The sequence below is a fragment of the Trachurus japonicus genome, chromosome 21 (assembly GCF_045865225.1).
Source record: "Trachurus japonicus isolate A0001 chromosome 21, Traja_1.0".
NCBI classification, from domain to species: Eukaryota; Metazoa; Chordata; class Actinopteri; order Carangiformes; family Carangidae; genus Trachurus; species Trachurus japonicus.
Genome location: NC_140927.1, coordinates 6715925 through 6733514, shown reverse-complemented (window position 1 = coordinate 6733514; position 17590 = coordinate 6715925). Strand labels below are relative to the sequence as shown.

Below are 17590 nucleotides of genomic sequence, written 5' to 3'. Positions count from 1 at the left end.
TGTGTAATCTGAAGCTCTTCAGGCTTACATGTACACTTCCAATGTGCTGTAAAGTGACAGTGAATGGTGTACTGAGAAGGGTTGATAGGCAATGCTGAAAATAAATATAGTTCTCCTTTTTCACATTTTTATTTGACTTTTCTGCAAGTCTCTTTTCCTGAAGTGAGCCAGGTCTTTATTGATATAAGCACATATAACATCTGGCCAGGGACAACGGATGAAAATTAGCCTTACTGGCTAACTCTGGCTCACTCGCAGTTTCTTTTAAATTCTGTTGATCAGTGTTGCACTGTCCCTGTCAAATAAAACAATAAATTAAATTAAATTAAATATATCAAAACATTTGGTTCTGTATTCTGAAGCTTTGGTGACAGCTTTTATTCATTGGTCTACACCTCTTTTTGTAAAGTGCCTTGTATTGTGACAACTTTGTTGTGAATTGGCACTATTAATAAAATTGACCAAGCTTCCGTGACTGACTGACTTTGTAGGTTTAGACTCGTGAATAAAGTCTGAGTAAACGCTTTAGCGCAGGTGATTGAGTATTATGAGATATGCATTAGCTGTTCTGACAATTGCAAGAGTTGTGAGAATGGTGTTTCTGAGGTGAGACCTGCATCAAAGTGAATGAGAAAAACTGCAGTCAGAGAAGAAATAGAATTATTATATTGCAGTGTGTTCTGAACCAGTAACTTGTTTCGTCATCACCAACAGCACTGGGGTTTTTGGCTACATACTGTATCATTCCACTTTACAGGTGTCCTGTCATCAACATTACACTGTGCGTTACACTGTGTCTTAGATTAGAGCAGACTTTGAAGATCAAAGATAAATACATACAGTACATTTATCGCCTCTCCGTGGTCATCTGCCTCCATCACTCAGATGAGTTTCAGGATGTGTATCCCGATTCATCCAATATGAACCAATGGGGTGAATATTTAAATAATTGCTGTTTCTCTTGAACAACAACATTAAAACAATTCAGGGTCACCTTGAGCTTTTTGAAATAAGGAAGACATTTGAAGAGATTCCCCTGAGGAGTGTGTTCACAAGGTTAAAACTGTGTGTGTCAGTTCGACCTTGATCCCCCCCAAATCTAGTGAGTACATCCTTGAGTCCAAGTAAATGCCAGTTTACAATGGGAACAGGATGGACTGCAGGTGAACTGAAAACAATGTGCTAACTGCTCAGTTAACATTGATTATCAACCAGTGATGATATTGGTGAAGCTGATGTCAACAGACACACACACTCACATGATCAGGGATTTATTGTTTCTTCACACTCAGCTCAGCCATGTATCAATCTGCACAAAGCTCATGTTACAGCTCTACCTACACCGCGTCTGCTAAACATTTACATCTAATGAAATATCTATTGCAGCTTTATTTTCACACAGAGAGCAGGAGGCTGGGTGTGTTGTGACGGTTAAAGGAAGCAGACTGTAAGATTCCATTATGAAGCACAGACACACAGGAAGAAGGGGGCAGTAGAAAAGAGTCATTACAAAATGCTGATGTTCACTTCTGGGAAACTTCATCAAACTTGGGCTCTGAAAAAAAAACAAAAAACAAGGCATGAAGTTTTAATGTGTGTAGATATGACATTAACAGATTACTGTACAATACAGTTTGTTGCTGCCATTTTGGTCCTTTTAGGATGTAATAAAAACACCCTGCAGCTGATCACAAAGAAACCACTCGCTTACCTGTGAATTTGAACTCTGGGAAAGATGTGAGGTCTCCTCCACCATACAGTCTCTGAAGCTTTGCTATCTCCTCTGCTAAAGCCCTCTCATACTCTGAGCCTGCATCCACCAGCCCCCCAGAAGCCCTACAGAGGATCACACATCAACACAATGTAAATTCATCTCTCCACATTCAATGCTTTTTATAGGCAGGAAATCATCACTACAATTCATCTTATCAGTCAAATCTCAGATTTATTCAAGAACTGTAAGGGAACTTTATTTGACAGAGATACTCAGTGAACAGCAGATTGTTCAGGATGGAAGTATCTGGACTTTTTCCCCAGCTTTGAGTTTAACCGCATTCAGTTTGTAGTAAAGTAATGGAGATGGCATCAAAGTCTAAGGGCAGGTTCGCACTAATATATCAAGTTTAATCTTCTGCAGAAAATAGAGCCCAATACGTTTAATCCCGTTTCATTTTCAATCTTTGTTTCATAAAAACTACACTGACCAGGAAGTGACATTTTTAATAATTTAGGAGGGCTACATACACTATCACTGTCAGTGATGGCAAAATGTCAGTCACATTAACAACAATAATAATAAGTGCAATCTGAGACAAATGTAATGTGATGTAATACATTTCCAGGTTCAAGAGATTTTAAAGCAGAAGTAAACTGTGTAAACACAAGGGTGTGACAGGTGAAGACTGTTCCTCAGATACTGAACACAATAGTCACCACTTGCCTCTGAGTGACTTGAAATCTCATCATACAGTTTGGATTAAGTAAGGTTCTGAGTTGGCCCAAACCCAATTGAATTTGTATGTTTGGTGATGCTCACGCATTTTATCCTACTACATTCTATGTACGTTCTCTGCTCACGTCATGGTTTCTGTCCATGCTGTGTGTTGCCTGCAGAGATGGCTCAAATAAACTGCTACATGTCCAACAGAGTAGCAGCCCTGTGAACTCTGATGAGTGGACTGCTGAACACAGGGGGAGGTGCTGACACTTACTGGCTTTTTGTGGAGTACTCCCGTATGGAGTCCAGGAAGAGCTTCTGGATGGGGTCCATAGCAGCTGAAAGTCCCAAGGAAGGAAAAAAAAAAAAAATTAATTTCTTTTCAGAGAAGCTCTGAGATCACTATCATGCATCTGGATCTCATCTGTCCGCATTTAACATAAACCCTCATACGCAAACCAGCACCTGGGACAGGTGGATAGTGGGTAGCTACAGGGGTCAGACAGGAAAGAACAAGTGGAAGGTCAGGTCAGTCGACAGGTTAAACAGCTGCTGTGACAGCTCATGCTCAACTGCTGGAAGAGCTCCAACAGTCACCCGCAACATTTAACAGTAAGGAACCAAATTAAAAGTCCACACAGTAACCAGACTGCAGCCTCACACAGCTGCTGCCATGAAGGACAGGGAGGTTTACATTTACCCTTAACCAAGTTTCACCCAATAACCTGTGAAAACATGCTGGACTGCTTACATGTTACTACTGTACACAAATGAGTGTGAGAACTGAAACAGAGGAAAAGGAAGTGGAGGACGAGAGAAGGTGAAACAAACACCTTCCCCTTGGGAACAGTACCTTACACTAACTTTAGTAATAGACAAACACCAACACACAGCCAAAAAAAAAGTCATAACACTGGAAATTGGGGGTGCTGAAATAGGACAGACTGTGAATCAAACAGTGGATCTTAAAACCCTAGAACAAACACCTGTGAAGTTGACTGGAAGGAATGATGAGTAAAAGGGTTAAGAACTGAGCAGCCACATGTGCAGAGATAATAGAGGTGAGCGTCATAACGGGCAGGCTATCAGTGAGCAGAGAAACTAAACTAATGTCCCAAAATAAAGCAAGACAAAAACCTACTGGCAAAATGCAGTGCAGTTAAAACATGCGGGTAAAACAGCTGAGGGCGCATAGACACAGACAGAGAGTTCAACTAAAGCAGCATGACAGAGGACCCAGAGCAGGGAGGGTGAATATAGCATGAAGGAGGGAGAGGGTTTGGGACTATTAGACATTTTCTGTACAAGGCTAGAAAAAGGTGTGCTTGTGATGTTGGGTACGTTTACACTTTATCCTTTAACATTCATCACAAACGACTGCTGGTGTGTCTGTATCAATGGTGATGAGAATGACTGGTAGACTGCAGGATCCACAGAGGAAAAGAGGAGGACTGTGGGGGAGGGGGGAGTAATGTGTACCCTCAGATGGTTCAACTGGTTCAGCTGGTGCCTCCATCTGCAGCTCCTCTCCTGCAGCTTCAGCTACGACTGGAGCAGTGTCCACCAGCTCCTCGGCCATGTCCACAGCAGCTTCAATCACTGGGATGCTTTCAGCCATGACTTCAGAAACAACTTCTACCACAGGTGCAGCTTCAGCTACAGCTTCAACTAGGACTTCAGCGACAGCTTCAACAACAGGTGCAGCTTCAGCTACAGCTTCAACTAGGACTTCAGCGGCAGCTTCAACAACAGGTGCAGCTTCAGCTACAGCTTCAGCAATGACTTCAGCGGCAGCTTCTACAGCAGGTGTAGCTTCAGCTTCAACAATAGTTTCAGTGGCAGCTTCAGCAACTGGTGCAGCTTCTTCTGCTGGTGCAGCCTCAACGACAGGTGCAGCTTCTGCTGCGGGTGCAGCTTCAACAGCAGGTGCAGCTTCAGCTTCAACGATAGTTTCAGTAGCAGCTTCAGCAACTGGCGTAGCTTCTTCTGCTGGTGCAGCTTCAACCACAGGTGCAGCTTCAACAACAGTTTCAGTGGCCACTTCAGCAACTGGCACAGCTACTGCTGCTGGTGCAGCTTCAACTGCAGGTGCAGCTGCAGCTTCAACAACAGCTTCAGTGGCGGCTTCAACAACTGGCACAGCCTCTGCTGCTGGTGCAGCTTCAACAACTGGTGGAGCTTCTGCTGCTGGTGCAGCTGCAGCTTCAACAACGGCTTCAGTGGCAGCTTCAACAACTGGTGGAGCTTCAACTGCTGGTGCAGCTTCAATAATGGCTTCAGTGGCAGCTTCAACAACTGGTGGAGCTTCTGCTGCTGGTGCAGCTTCAACAACTGGTGGAGCTTCAACTGCAGGTGCAGCTGCAGCTTCAACAACGGCTTCAGTCGTAGCTTCAACAGCTGCAGCTTCTGTTCCTGCAGCCAATTCAGAAACTGCATCAGCGGTGGGAGGTGCTTCAACAACAGGTGGGGCCTCAGGAGGCAGGTCTGGTTTGGAGACAGCATCAGCGGTGGCAGTGGCCTTGACCACTGGGTTGGTGGCCTCTTCCACAGAAGCAGCTGCCACAGCCTCAGATGCAGCGGCAGAGGCTACGGGTTCTGCGACTGGTTGAGCAGCAGCTGCTGCAGCAGCAGCAGCCACTGAAGAAACCTCTTTCTTGGGCAACTCATAGGGCTTGTGCTGGACAAGTTTCTCTATATCGAAGTATGTTTGAGCCTGGTTTTTATCTAGGATGTAGGAGGGTAAGCAGACAAGATGTATTATTTTATATAAAACATATGCACATGATTAAGGACAAAATGTTCATTGTAAATCCACATTAACGAACCCCCCCCTTTTTTAAATTGAAGATATCCTGGATGTCCTGTATATTCTAGACATACAGGAAAATGCAACAGAAAAGTGTATGAGGAAACAAATCACAGGCCGATGAAGGACACAGAAAATGTATTTTACAATGTGCGAGTAAACTTGGACCATAACAGCTTTATATTGAGGTACATCTAACATTAAATTTGGAATGACTGGCCAGAAGATGGGACTGTCGGGGAAATAATTTTTAAGACCTGTGGAAAGAGAGCAACAAGTGAAAATGATGAACTGTGTTGTATGCATCACACAATGTTCTATTTCAAGTACACTACCAACTGCCAAGATCCAGATTTGCTCCATTAACCGGTCTGATCTTCCTCTAGGTCACTGATAAAGACAAATGTGACATCACTGAGCTGAAATCATATAGAAACTTACAATCTTTGTGTCTTTATTGAGCAGTCAAACATTCAAACTGCTAGTGGAAACGATGAGTGAACCTCTGTGACATATTTCAGATCTGTCTTTGAGTCATGTGACCAGGGTTGTTAGCGGGTCAGAGTGCAGAGCGCATGCGCAGCTCGGGAGCACGGGAAGCGGGAGACCAGCACCTGTTGTAGCTACGGAGTTTTGGGGAAGCTGAAGAAAGCCAATTGTTAACAAAGTACTGCGAGCCGTCTCGTCCTATCACACAGAAATAACACAACCTCCTCCTCTGGAGCTTCTTCAGTTTAGAGAAAGCCCCAGGATGTCTGGTGTGCCACAACATCTCCACTGGACTGATGTCTGGGATCTGACTTGACCACTCGGGAAGGTGGACTTTCTTTGATGAGTAGGGTCATTGTCCTGCTGCATCAGAGCTCTAGCAGGTGGAAAGACATCCCTGACAGTATGAGGAAGAGACCTGAATATACTTGGTACTTAGTTTTCCTCTCAATGACGTGGAGCCGTCCAGGTCCAGAGGCAGCCAAGACCCAGATCATGATGTTTGCTCTATCCTGCTTCTTCTCCGGGGAGGATGTTTTCATGTTTGAAGGCCCCTTAAATGCCACAATATTTTCACATTTTGTTGTTGGCGATTTTCTGTGATTCACTCATTTGACAGACAAATTTTGCCAAAATGAGTTACAAGCAAGGGACATTACTGGGGCCTGATGCAGCAGGGGACCTTGTAGGTGTGAGGGTGAGTGCTGCCTGGGAGATAAAGCAGTGCATTGAAACTGCTCCTCATACATGTGTTGGAGGCAGGGTTCAAACTTAACTTTTTTGCTCACTGGCCAACTGGCTAGACAGAGGAGCTGTCAGAGGAGCTCTGCTCGTCCTCTCTCTTTGGTCTGGTGTTCGGCTGCACTTTCAATAAGAAAAGTTCCATATGAGCGCGATCAGCAGAGACAGAGCACAATGGATGTGGCATTGATCAGATATCGCAGCGCACATGTTTATTTAACGGTAAAAAAAAAAAAAAAAAAGCGCTGCGATATCTGATCAATGCCACATCCATTGTGCTCTGTCTCAGCTGATCGCGCTCATATGGAACTTTTCTTATTGAAAGTGCAGCCAAACACCAGACTGAAGAGAGGAATACACACGTGCGCCGCAAGCGTTGTAATCGGTCACAAATCATTGCTATACGGCATGTTGTGAGCTTTAAGATCTGAACGACACCGGGTCACAACCCAAGCGTCACAGCCGGATCGGGAGGAACAGTAACAACAACGAAGTAGTTTTTTTTTTCACTCGCCAGAGTGGCCAGTCAGCCGGCTTCCTTTACTCGCCAAAGCATCAAAGTTAGTCACCACTGGCGACTGGCGACCGCTAATTTAGATTCAGGGCACATCGGATAAAATTCATGGTTGAATTTGCGGTGCATCTCTTCTAGCTGTCTACATCGGCAAATTCCTTGGTTACATCGATCGTTTCATTTTCCGAGGCAACCTGAATGCACCACCGCGGAAGCCGTGTGCAGCCTCCTGCCATTGACAGGTAGCAGCAGCAGCAGCTGTAGTCAAAGCCGCCAAGAAAAGTAAACAGTCCGACCTGAAGCACTGGAGCAACGGGTCAACAGGGCTTGACGCTAAGCTTTTTTCCAAGTAGCACTGTGCTACCATGCTGAAAAATTTAGTAGCACACAACATTTTTTAGTAGCACAATAAAAATTTTGTAGTTTTGGTGAAAATATCATTTTCAAACAAATAAAGTAGATTTAGCCTATAATCCTAACCCTGTAGACTAATTTTTAATGTTTTAACTGGCTCTTTGCCTTAACAAAAATCAGGAAAGACAAACAAGGCAAATATGTGTGAGAAAATAGAATATTTACAACCAATATTAGTTTTTAGTTTTATGCTGTATGTGTGTGCATGTGGCCCAGGGGTGGGGGTATTGATGAGCAGTGAACCTATATTTCCCTCAGTATAAAAAGCTGAACATTACATACAGGGCTCTACACTAAGATTTTTTAGGAGCACAATGAAAAATGTTGTAGCAGGCTGTTTAAGCCTTAAATAATGCTGAGGGTCCAACATGACCCATTTTTACATTTGATAACAGTAAAAACACCAAACATGTTTCCTCAACAACCTGTCACACAAGCAGCTCCATGTTGCCCCTGTGTGATGTTCAGGGACAGGTCAGACAGGGAGCTTTGAGGTTGAAGTTTATATGAATGTTGCACTGTGAGACTGTGACCACATGTCAGCTGTTCTCACCGCGACAAGCGTTTTTTTTTTTTTTTGATAGCTCCGCGGTAGCCTCGGAGGCCACGTACCACCTAAGGGCTTCCTTCACCTGGGGCAGAGCTCCGTGTGAAACAGTAGGAGAGACACAGCCCGAGACTGTGTACCGGAGGAAGAAGCAGGTCGAACGTGCACGGAAAAAAAGCGCATCGCACCGAATGTGCGCTGCTACGGTGTCGCCTTGGCGTGCATGACGAGCGTCTACCTTGAAAGTAATGTGCGGAAAAGACGTTACATCTGAACGGCCCCGATGTACACAAGCTTTAATCAATGCGGCGGCCAAAATCACCAAACAGGCAGGGGGGGGCGGGGCGGGGGAGATACTGCTCACGTTAAACAGCATGCAAAGCGGTGCATGCAGTTTCTGTCCGAGTCGCACTGATGCGACTGAATGCAATTTTTTATTCGCACGGGCTATTATCAACTCGCAAATGCGAGCAAAACTGTCGCACTGTCGAGCCCTGCTCAATACTCGGCCGTCAGCGGCTGTAACTAGTTGTAGTTGTAGTGAGGTGGGAAGCGGCGGCAGCCGCGGATGCTAACCGCTAGTTAGCGGTAGCGGTTAGCATCCGGGACAGAGCTAACATAGTAGCTTTCCTACTCTCTGCTGCACGGAGCTTCACCTGAGCTCTGTCACTGGCTGGAGAGAAAACACAGACTCTCCACCCAGAAATGTCCCATGCACAACAAAACATCTGTGACTTGTCTCTTTTATGTTGTGTTGTGAAGCACTTTGTAAACTTGTGCTATATAAATAAAGTTATTATTATTAAAACATAGCAAAAGACCAAAATGCAGACTTACCACTACACAGGACTAGAAGCCCATAGGTGATGATTAAGCTGGATTTCAATATAAGTCTAGCATTTATTTTTGAGTAAAAACCTCTACTATATACACCTTACAAATATGAGTTGTTTGCCCCATAAAAATTAACAAAATATGGGCTACATCCCTCAAATTGATACAGAGAGTTAAGCAGAATAGTGGTATTGAGGTAAGAAACCTGATGTGGGCTAAGAAACTCTCGTATCACAGCTGTATCGAACTGGATACATCTTCGAACCAAATCTCTTTGTAATTAAGTCATATCGTTATCAAATCATTCTTGAATCGCATCATATCGCGAACAGGAGTGAATCGTATCGCATCGTATCGACAGGAGCTTCAGTGTATCGGTGGCAGCGTATCGAGATGCGTATCGAATCGGCCTCAGTGGTGGAGATATACAACCTTAATGTGCAGGGATGGTATTTACAGACCACATTCCTTGGACAAGCTCACTGTTTGAGTGGGAGCACAAGTACAAGAGTAAGAGTACAAGAAGATGGAGCCGGCTCAGAAGATCTGCACATTAGTGATATGAATTTGATCCAGGAACTCATCGGTACTGTAGGGCTTCTCTGTATGATTTTGTTAATGCACACAGAGAGAGGGATAAAGAAGGACCACTGTGTAAAAATCATGTTTTACATGTTCACATTTATGCAGCTTGAACAGCTTGTCTGGGTTAGTGGCACTAGCACAAGCCTTTTTGAGTAGTGAGTTTTTGAGTGTGGCCTCAAATGTCTTCAAGGAGGTGGTGGATACTGCAAAGAGAAGGGCTGCGTTCCAAAAGCGCGTTGAGTCGCCCTCGTTCACTTGCCCTCAGCACTTGCCCTCGGGGGAATCCCCGCCGCCATCATAAGGGCTGTTCCATTTCTCTAAACAGCTGAAGTGAACTTGGTGAGATCGACCCTTAAGGGCTGAGTGATCAAGTCAACATCGATGGTCACTCCAGAGCTGTATATCACCCACAATGCATTGCAGTGGTGCACGAAAAATACGTCCATGCGGTGGCGATAATGAACCTCAAGCACCAGTTGTGTGTTTACCACCAAAGAAGAAAATAAATGAAAGGGGTCAGCAAATATTCAATTCAATAAACTAGTTTAGCAGTGACATGTCAGAACAAACAATTTACAAGTGGTAGGCTAGTAGAGATATATAATAGGCAAACTTATTTGTCACAAAAAAAAAACGTGTCTAAAGAGCCTTTTTAATCTGACGTTTCATATTCACATAGTTGCTGTGCCTGAGTTTATGTGTAGTTTAATAAGGAATTTTAATCAGGATTGACAGACAGTATATATTGATATTATAGAGTAGCCTATTGAATTTTCACCGTAATCCGGCCAATCCCCCCCCCCCCCCCCCCCTCCTTAAGAGGCAGTACAGCGCTACACCTACGACATGTGGTCGACCAGTGATTGTCCCAGCTGTTAGTGAACGAGGGCAGGTGCGTTCCGTTTACCTCTTCTACTCCTCCCCCGCCCACTTTCCCTTCGCTCTCCAAGTGGCCTCCGTGTGACGTAATAGCAAGGGCTGAGGGCAAGTGAGCGAGGGAAACTCAACCTGTTTTTGGAACGCAGCCAAGGAGTCCATGTGCAAATCTTTAGGACAATTTAGAGGGAAGGATATGGGGAAACAATGTATTTCCTTGCACCCGGTGAGATAGAATTCAAACCAAGAAAGAGCTCTGCATGCTCACATTGGAGAGTGCAGACAGCGAGATGAGGTGATTCACTACATCAAAGACTCCAGTGTCCAATAAGATCTGAACCGTCAAAGACAGAGCTATTCAGGAGAGTGGTCACTCTTAAACTTGACTGATCTGAATCAAGGAGGTCTTTCTGTGATAGAAATTCAGAGACTTGCTTGGATAAGAACAAAGTAATGAGCCCAATCAATCCTTCTCCATTTGAGCGTGGTCAGGTAAGAGCTTTTTGAGAAGAGGGGTTTCCTGATCCCAGCTGGGATGAGAATCAGCACCTCTAAGTCCGAGGCCATGGTTCTCGACCGGAAAAAGGTGGCTTGCACCCTCCAGATCGGGGGAGAGTTCCTGCCTCAGGTGGAGGAGTTTAAGTATCTTGGGGTCTTGTTCATGAGTGAGGGAAGGATGGAACGCGAGATTGACAGGCGGATCGGTGCAGCGGCCGCAGTAATGTGGTCGTTGTATCGGTCCGTCGCGGTGAAGAAGGAGCTGAGCCGAAAGGCGAAGCTCTCAATTTACCGGTCAATCTACGTTCCCACCCTCACCTATGGTCATTAACTCTGGGTCATGACCGAAAGAACGGGATCCCAGATACAAGCGGCCGAAATGAGTTTCCTCCGCAGGGTGGCGGGGCGCTCCCTTAGAGATAGGGTGAGGAGCTCTGTCACCCGGGAGGAGCTCGGAGTAGAGCCGCTGCTCCTCCACATCCAGAGGAGCCAGCTGAGGTGACTCGGGCATCTGTATCGGATGCCCCCTGGACGCCTCCCTTGGGAGGTGTTCCGGGCATGTCCCACCGGGAGGAGACCCAGAGGAAGACCCAGGACACACTGGAGTGACTATGTCACTCGGCTGGCCTGGGAACGCCTTGGGGTCCCCCCGGAAGAGCTGGAGGAAGTGTCCGGGGAGAGGGAAGTCTGGGGATCCCTGCTCCAACTGCTGCCCCTGCGACCCGGATTCGGATACAGCGGATGAAAATGGATGGATGGGTTTTCTGATCCAGTTTGAACGCCTCCAATAACCAGAGGGTTGGCGGTTCGAATCCCGTAGTGTCCTTGGGCGTGTGAATGTGTAAGAATGATCATGTTGGTGGTCGGAGGGGCCGTTTGACTTCCGTCAGCCTGCCCCAGTGGCTGCCCCGTGGCTACACACGTAGCTTACCACCACCGGTGTGAATGTGGTATGAAAGAATAATGGTTGCTGTACGCATTGACCAGAGGAGGCAGGAAAGGACATGTGAGCAGTGTGGACAGTGGTGTTCCTTTCACCAACAAAGAATGGTTATCTTCTGGGAGCTTCAGAGAATTGGCAGTGAAGAAGAATGCAAGGATGTTGGCTGAGACATGTGTCTGGTGAGGGAAGGGGAGGCTTGAAGTTGTGAGGTCAAAAATTACTTCAACGACATGGCATAAGTAAGAAAGCAGAAGTGACAGATGAACCATGACATCAGCTGGGTGACTGGTTTTGTGTAATTTTCTCTTAGAAGCTCTGAAATACTCAGTGGTGGTGGGATGAACGGCCGACCTGGTTGGAAAGGTGCAGAAACCTGACTGTCTGACGGACTGTGACACAGGTTTGGGTGAGAATGAGGTCAAGTACTTTACCAGCTTTGCGAGCTGGAGGGCTGCAGATGTATTTCAAGTCAAATGAGTGCATCAGCGACAGAAGGTCTGCACAGCTTGGATTGTCAAAGTAGATGTTTACATCACCAGGAATAGCAGACAACAGTGTGTCTGTGACTGTAGATGTCAACCACAAAGACCTAGCAGTCCCATAACAGCATGGTGCTGGAAGGAGGAGCATTTATTTGAGGGATGCAGTGAACGTCATTTGTTGGAAATCAGGAAACCAGCCTCGTTTGAACAGATGAAGGTATAAGCTCAGCAGGGATTGCCAGGTTGAGTGAGTGCCAGAGGCCCCAAAGACAGCCAGAAATTAAATCTACTTTGTCAACTGCAGACTGGCAGTTCATCATGCCTCTTTGAATAATGATGCTTTTTATGTATACAAGAGACCGCAGGAACAGAATTGCAGCAAATAACTATAGTGCTAATTAAGCACAGTGTTTACAGTTTTCTTTGTCAGTAGTCTTAATCAATTTCCAACAAGTAGCAAGGACTCCTTTCACAGGAATATCTGTGAAGAAGATAATATGGAGTAGCACTTACAACTTATGTTACAACTGCAGCCTCTGTATGTCCTGTGAGCTTATCAAGATCTTTGGAGTAGAGAATACATATCTATGCTCTCTCCATTAATCATACATCCTTTGAATTGGTGGCATAAATTCAGTATTCTCTGCAGATCCGCTCCAGATTCCTGAAGTTAAATGTGGGCCATCAGTAAATCCGTATTTTGCCCCATTAGGCTTCCCCTCAGCCCTGACCCCTGACCTGTCTCCTCATCCTTTCTGCTGAAAAATACTCCCACAGACTTCTCTTCTTCTTGTAGAGACCTTCAATGCAACAGAAATGTTTTGAGCCTCCAAACATCTCCGTCTCTGAGCTCTGCAGCAACTCCTTCTTCCTCATGGTTTCTGGTAATCAGATTGCCGAAACGCGTCCGTTTCTCGCTGCCGACATCATGTCCAATCAGAATTGACCACAGGTAGACTCAGGTCAAGTGGAGAAACATCTCAGAGTTGAGCCATACCTCCAATCCAGACTCTCTGACAAACTCCAGACCTTCTATCTCCAGTGTCTAGTTAGCTTCTGTTCATGTCTTTAGCCAAGAGGTTCACTCACTGCTTCCAGTTGATTTGTGAATGTTTGAATCATTGAATCATGGATGGACAGTCACAGAACTCAATTATTCATTATTCAGTTACTTTACAGTAAAATCTGATCAGAAAGTCTTACCGGAGCTTGACTGAAGTTAATGACAGTGTTGAACATTTTATAGTGATGCATGTATTAACATGGATCTGCCAAACTCTTCTACACTGTTTTACCTACTAACACACCTGCTCTGTGACCTTTAACCCCTTATCAAGCAGCTGGAGTATATTATGTCTGTGAGACTTTGATGAATAAGATCATATGATGGAAATAGGAACGCCTGACCAGTTTCTCCTCCACTTTCCAAATGTTTACATTTGATAAATGTTCTTCTGACAGTGAGAAATTATATAGAGTTAATGGCAGTTGATTACAGAGGTCCTGGTTTCAAACTGATGTTTAAATCTGATCTCTGACATAAGCCAGACCAGAGAAAGACTCATGTAACTTCACTGACAGTTAGCATTTTAAACCATTGTTCTTAAACATTTGGATGATGAAGCCAAAGCATGTATTTTCAGTGATGGGTGGCTGCCTTGACCATACGTACCGGTATGTATTAATATATCAATGAATAAACTGACAAATGAACATCACCTATAGTTAAATCTGAAATGTATTTAAGTGCTCAGCTGAGAATCAGAGCTAAACAAAACATCTTAAACCTAGAGAATGAGCAATGCCAGTGTGACTGCCTGTCATGATTTCCTGCAGCCTTCACAGCACCCTGCACTTCTGATTCAAAACACTTTAGTAAGGTCCGAAGACCAGAATGGAAACTTTGCAACAACAGTAGAAGTCTGTAACAACATCTATTGCATGTCTGTCTGTCCTGGGTGAGGGATCCCTCCTCTGTTGCACACCCTGAGGTTTCTCCAATTTTTCCCTGTTAAAAGGGTTTTCTCTGGAGTTTTTCCTCAGTGGATGTGAGGGTCTAAGGACAGAGGATGTTATGATGCCATGTAAAGACCTTTGAGACAAACTGTTTGTAAAAATGGGCTATACAAATAAAATTGCCTCGACTATCATTTGTAATAAGAGAGTGAAAAGTTAAACGCTGTCAGACGTCTCACACCAACTACACAGCGGAGATGTGTGATGATCTGGAGTCAGAAGTTATACTATTAGATTCATTATGAAGTATAGCCATCTTCTTCATGTCTTACATACTATACAGCACAGTGGTATTAGATTAGCAGCTAACAGTGATGTGCTGATGCTCCAGGCTCAGAAGGTTTTTAAACAGAACTTCCTCCACTTAGTGACAGTGACCGACACAAACCACAGTCTGAGCAGATGTGGTGAAGAAGCAGCCAGGTGCTGTGACAGAAGAGGCTACCATGTGAAACGTACCTGAGCTGTTCTTTTTAGATGACTTCTTATTGCCCCCAGATTTTGAGCTATAGGCTGAAGCTGCAGGTGCTCTGCTCAGAGTGATCCAGCTCTCAGTCTGCAAACACTGGAGACACACACAAACCCACACTTTAATGATATGATCATATAAGGATGAAATAACACTGACAGCTCATCATAAAACCATTCTGTGATCATTTCTGGGTCAAATGATTCTAAATAATAATGCTCTTGTCATCGAGCCCAACCGTTTGAGCAAGTTCACCTGAAGCAGGACCAGCATGTGTCTGACCCAGCAGAGGTTCAACAACTCCCAGGGAAGTTGCATTTTATTCTCCTCTGTTCTAAATTGTTGTAGCAGAGTGCAGTGTAGTGGTCTGGACACCTCACTATCCTAAATACCACATGCATGGGGATTCAATTTAGCCCCCGGGACCATAGATGTTTTTGTTTTGTGCCTTGTAAAATTATTTCTGTCTCAAAGCAAAGGGTATGGTTTCCATCCTCATACTGGTTGGTCTGTCAGCTGCCTTTGAGGTAAAATATGTAAATGTAAAACCGAGGACCAGGGGGTCGCCATTCTTGAAATTTTACCACTTTTTTCTTGAAAATTTTTAAAAACTTTTTTGGGGGAGAATTTTCACCACTTTTTCCTAGAGAATGTTTTATGTTTTTGGAGAAATTATACCACTTTTTCCAGAAACTTCGCTACAATATTTCCACAAATTCATGCCATTGGCCCTAATTTTAACATATACATTAATCTTCAGTCTCAGAACAAATATTTGTGTATTTCTGGTGTTTGCTTCAAAATGTTGTCCAATGGGGTTCTGTGATCTATCTGTGTCAGTTTAGGTGTCCTTGACGTAAAACACAAAACAAAAAAAAACTGAGAACCACTGCTCTAAAGGTCATTTGAAACATGCAAGTTCACACTGTATTGTTATGTCATCATGGTAGCAAATCTAATTTGACGCAGACACAAAAACAATGGCACGTCTCATTTCTGACCCTACCTTCTGATACACACCTGTGTGTACATTACTCTTGCCCACAGTGCTGCCGTCTTTACATCTTACATCATGGTAGACTCTGCTCTGATATGTAACCTACCTGTACAGGACAAAGAATGGCTTCACACTAAACCAGAGGTCATGTGACTTAAACCTGTTCTTGAGCTTTAAAATCTGCAAAGCTAATGTCAGTTAAAGTTTATTTTCATTCAAAGGGGAAAATGTGATATGTCAAGTAAACCTCCTAAAAGAAATACTTTCTGACCTTGAACTTTAACAAAAGATTTTAGAGTTTGACACGGCCTCTGACAGGACACAGTGTACTATTTCTGCCTCAAGCCATAGGCACTTCCCATATGTCCATACTGCCACAGCAGACCACTGTGTGGCTGCAGTCCACTTTTAGCTGTCAGTCACATGAAACATGTGAGGATTTACAGGGCACACTGAGTACAGACATATCTCAGCTCTGCTTGTGTGATCCATAACACTTATAGCTTCATGGAAAGACACACCTGATTGTCAGTGTGTGTGCTACAGCTGCTACTCCTCTAGCTCCGCACTGAAGCCACAGGTCCTGAGTGCTGTATTGTTGATTTGTGACCAAGCTCCAGCCACTTTTCTGACTTTTTAAGTGTCTTGAGAAACCCTGGGGTCTCCACTAGAGTTTAAAGTGAAGTACTGGGAGTTTTAACACTGTCTGAACGTACAGGCTGAGATAGTACTGAATGTCCTACTAGTACATCAGTGGGGTGTTGGAGGTAAAAACAACAAGACTTTGATCCAGTCTCACAAAACAGACTCTTCCAAATGAGCAAGTTTAGGCCCAAAGCCATGCAGAGGCTCTAATACAGCCGGTGACTCTATTTAGCAAAGTTAACCAACCATGCACATGCATGCCCCGTTCTTCACATGAATATCACCAAGCAGGCCTGGTGTCTGCTGTTAGCCTGCTCCATGCAGGCTCCAACAGGTCTGAGCTGTTAGCTGCACAACTCACTAAACTAGATAGATAGATAGATAGATAGATAGATAGATAGATAGATAGATAGATAGATAGATAGATAGATAGATAGATAGATAGATAGATAGATAGATAGATAGATAGATAGATAGATAGATAGATAGATAGATAGATAGATAGATAGATAGATAGATAGATAGATAGGAGTCGTGCAAGGCTTGCTCAGAGCTGCAGAGCTGGTTAGAACTGCAGCCATGAAGTTGCATACATCACTGACCTATCAGTTCCTACAGTGGCACAAATATTGAGTGTTACCTTCACACAGCCCAGCCGTCCAATCCTCAGCAGAGAAGCCGCCATCTTTCTGTTCGCTCTGCCTGTGCTGAAATTCAGTAAACACACGACGCTGCGTCAGTACTTGGTGCAACAACTGCCACTGATTTAAATGAGGTCAACATCGCCCGAGGACAGAGGCGCGGTACCGACCGAGCTGTGGTGGAGTCGGTCAGTCCTGGTCCTGGTCCTGGTCCTGGCTCAGGTCACCGCAGCCTGCAGAGGGACGGAGCGGAGGCTGCTTCTGATCACAGAGCTGGAGTGGAGGCGGTTCACAGCAGCAGCACAGACACAGAGAGACAACAGCTCAGTCCAGCTTCAGCAGCAGCACAGACACAAACAGCTCAGTCCAGCTTCATCACCTTTTATGTAACACACGTGTGTGACACGCCCCCTTCCGGACTGCTGTGTTGTCCGGTATGAACCATGGTATGAACCTGAACCTGTGTTTTATTTAATAAGCACGAAGCTGTGTGGACAGCATTGTCCCTGTGTCCTGGCTGAATGTATGAAGTGTAACCATATAGAACATAGTCAGTGTTAGATGATGAGCAGCATTAGATGGTGTGATGAGAACAGAACAGAGGCTCTGCTCCTCACTTCAACCATGTGCTTGTAAAATACTCAACAGCCTGGTTT

The 17590-nt window shown here is 44.6% G+C and overlaps 1 protein-coding gene across 4 annotated transcripts; it reads right to left on the bottom strand.

Annotated features, from left to right (window-relative positions):
* Positions 1–1255: 1255 nt before the first annotated feature.
* On the bottom strand, positions 1256–17347 carry LOC146964707 (uncharacterized). Of its 4 annotated transcripts, none has more exons than XM_085765908.1 (8): positions 17105–17265; positions 16934–16995; positions 14642–14747; positions 4459–5161; positions 3917–4284; positions 2712–2775; positions 1712–1836; positions 1256–1555 (listed from the first exon to the last, which is right to left on the bottom strand). In XM_085765908.1, exons 2-8 carry the CDS (start codon positions 16976–16978, stop codon positions 1524–1526), a joined length of 1443 nt encoding a protein of 480 aa, XP_085622034.1. In that variant the 5' UTR covers positions 16979–16995; positions 17105–17265; the 3' UTR covers positions 1256–1523. The 4 variants fall into 4 exon arrangements, with proteins under 4 accessions (XP_085622034.1, XP_085622033.1, XP_085622032.1 ...); XM_085765907.1 differs by having other exon boundaries at positions 3917–4789; positions 4835–5161; XM_085765906.1 differs by having other exon boundaries at positions 3917–5161; positions 16934–17000; positions 17105–17347.
* Positions 17348–17590: the final 243 nt, after the last annotated feature.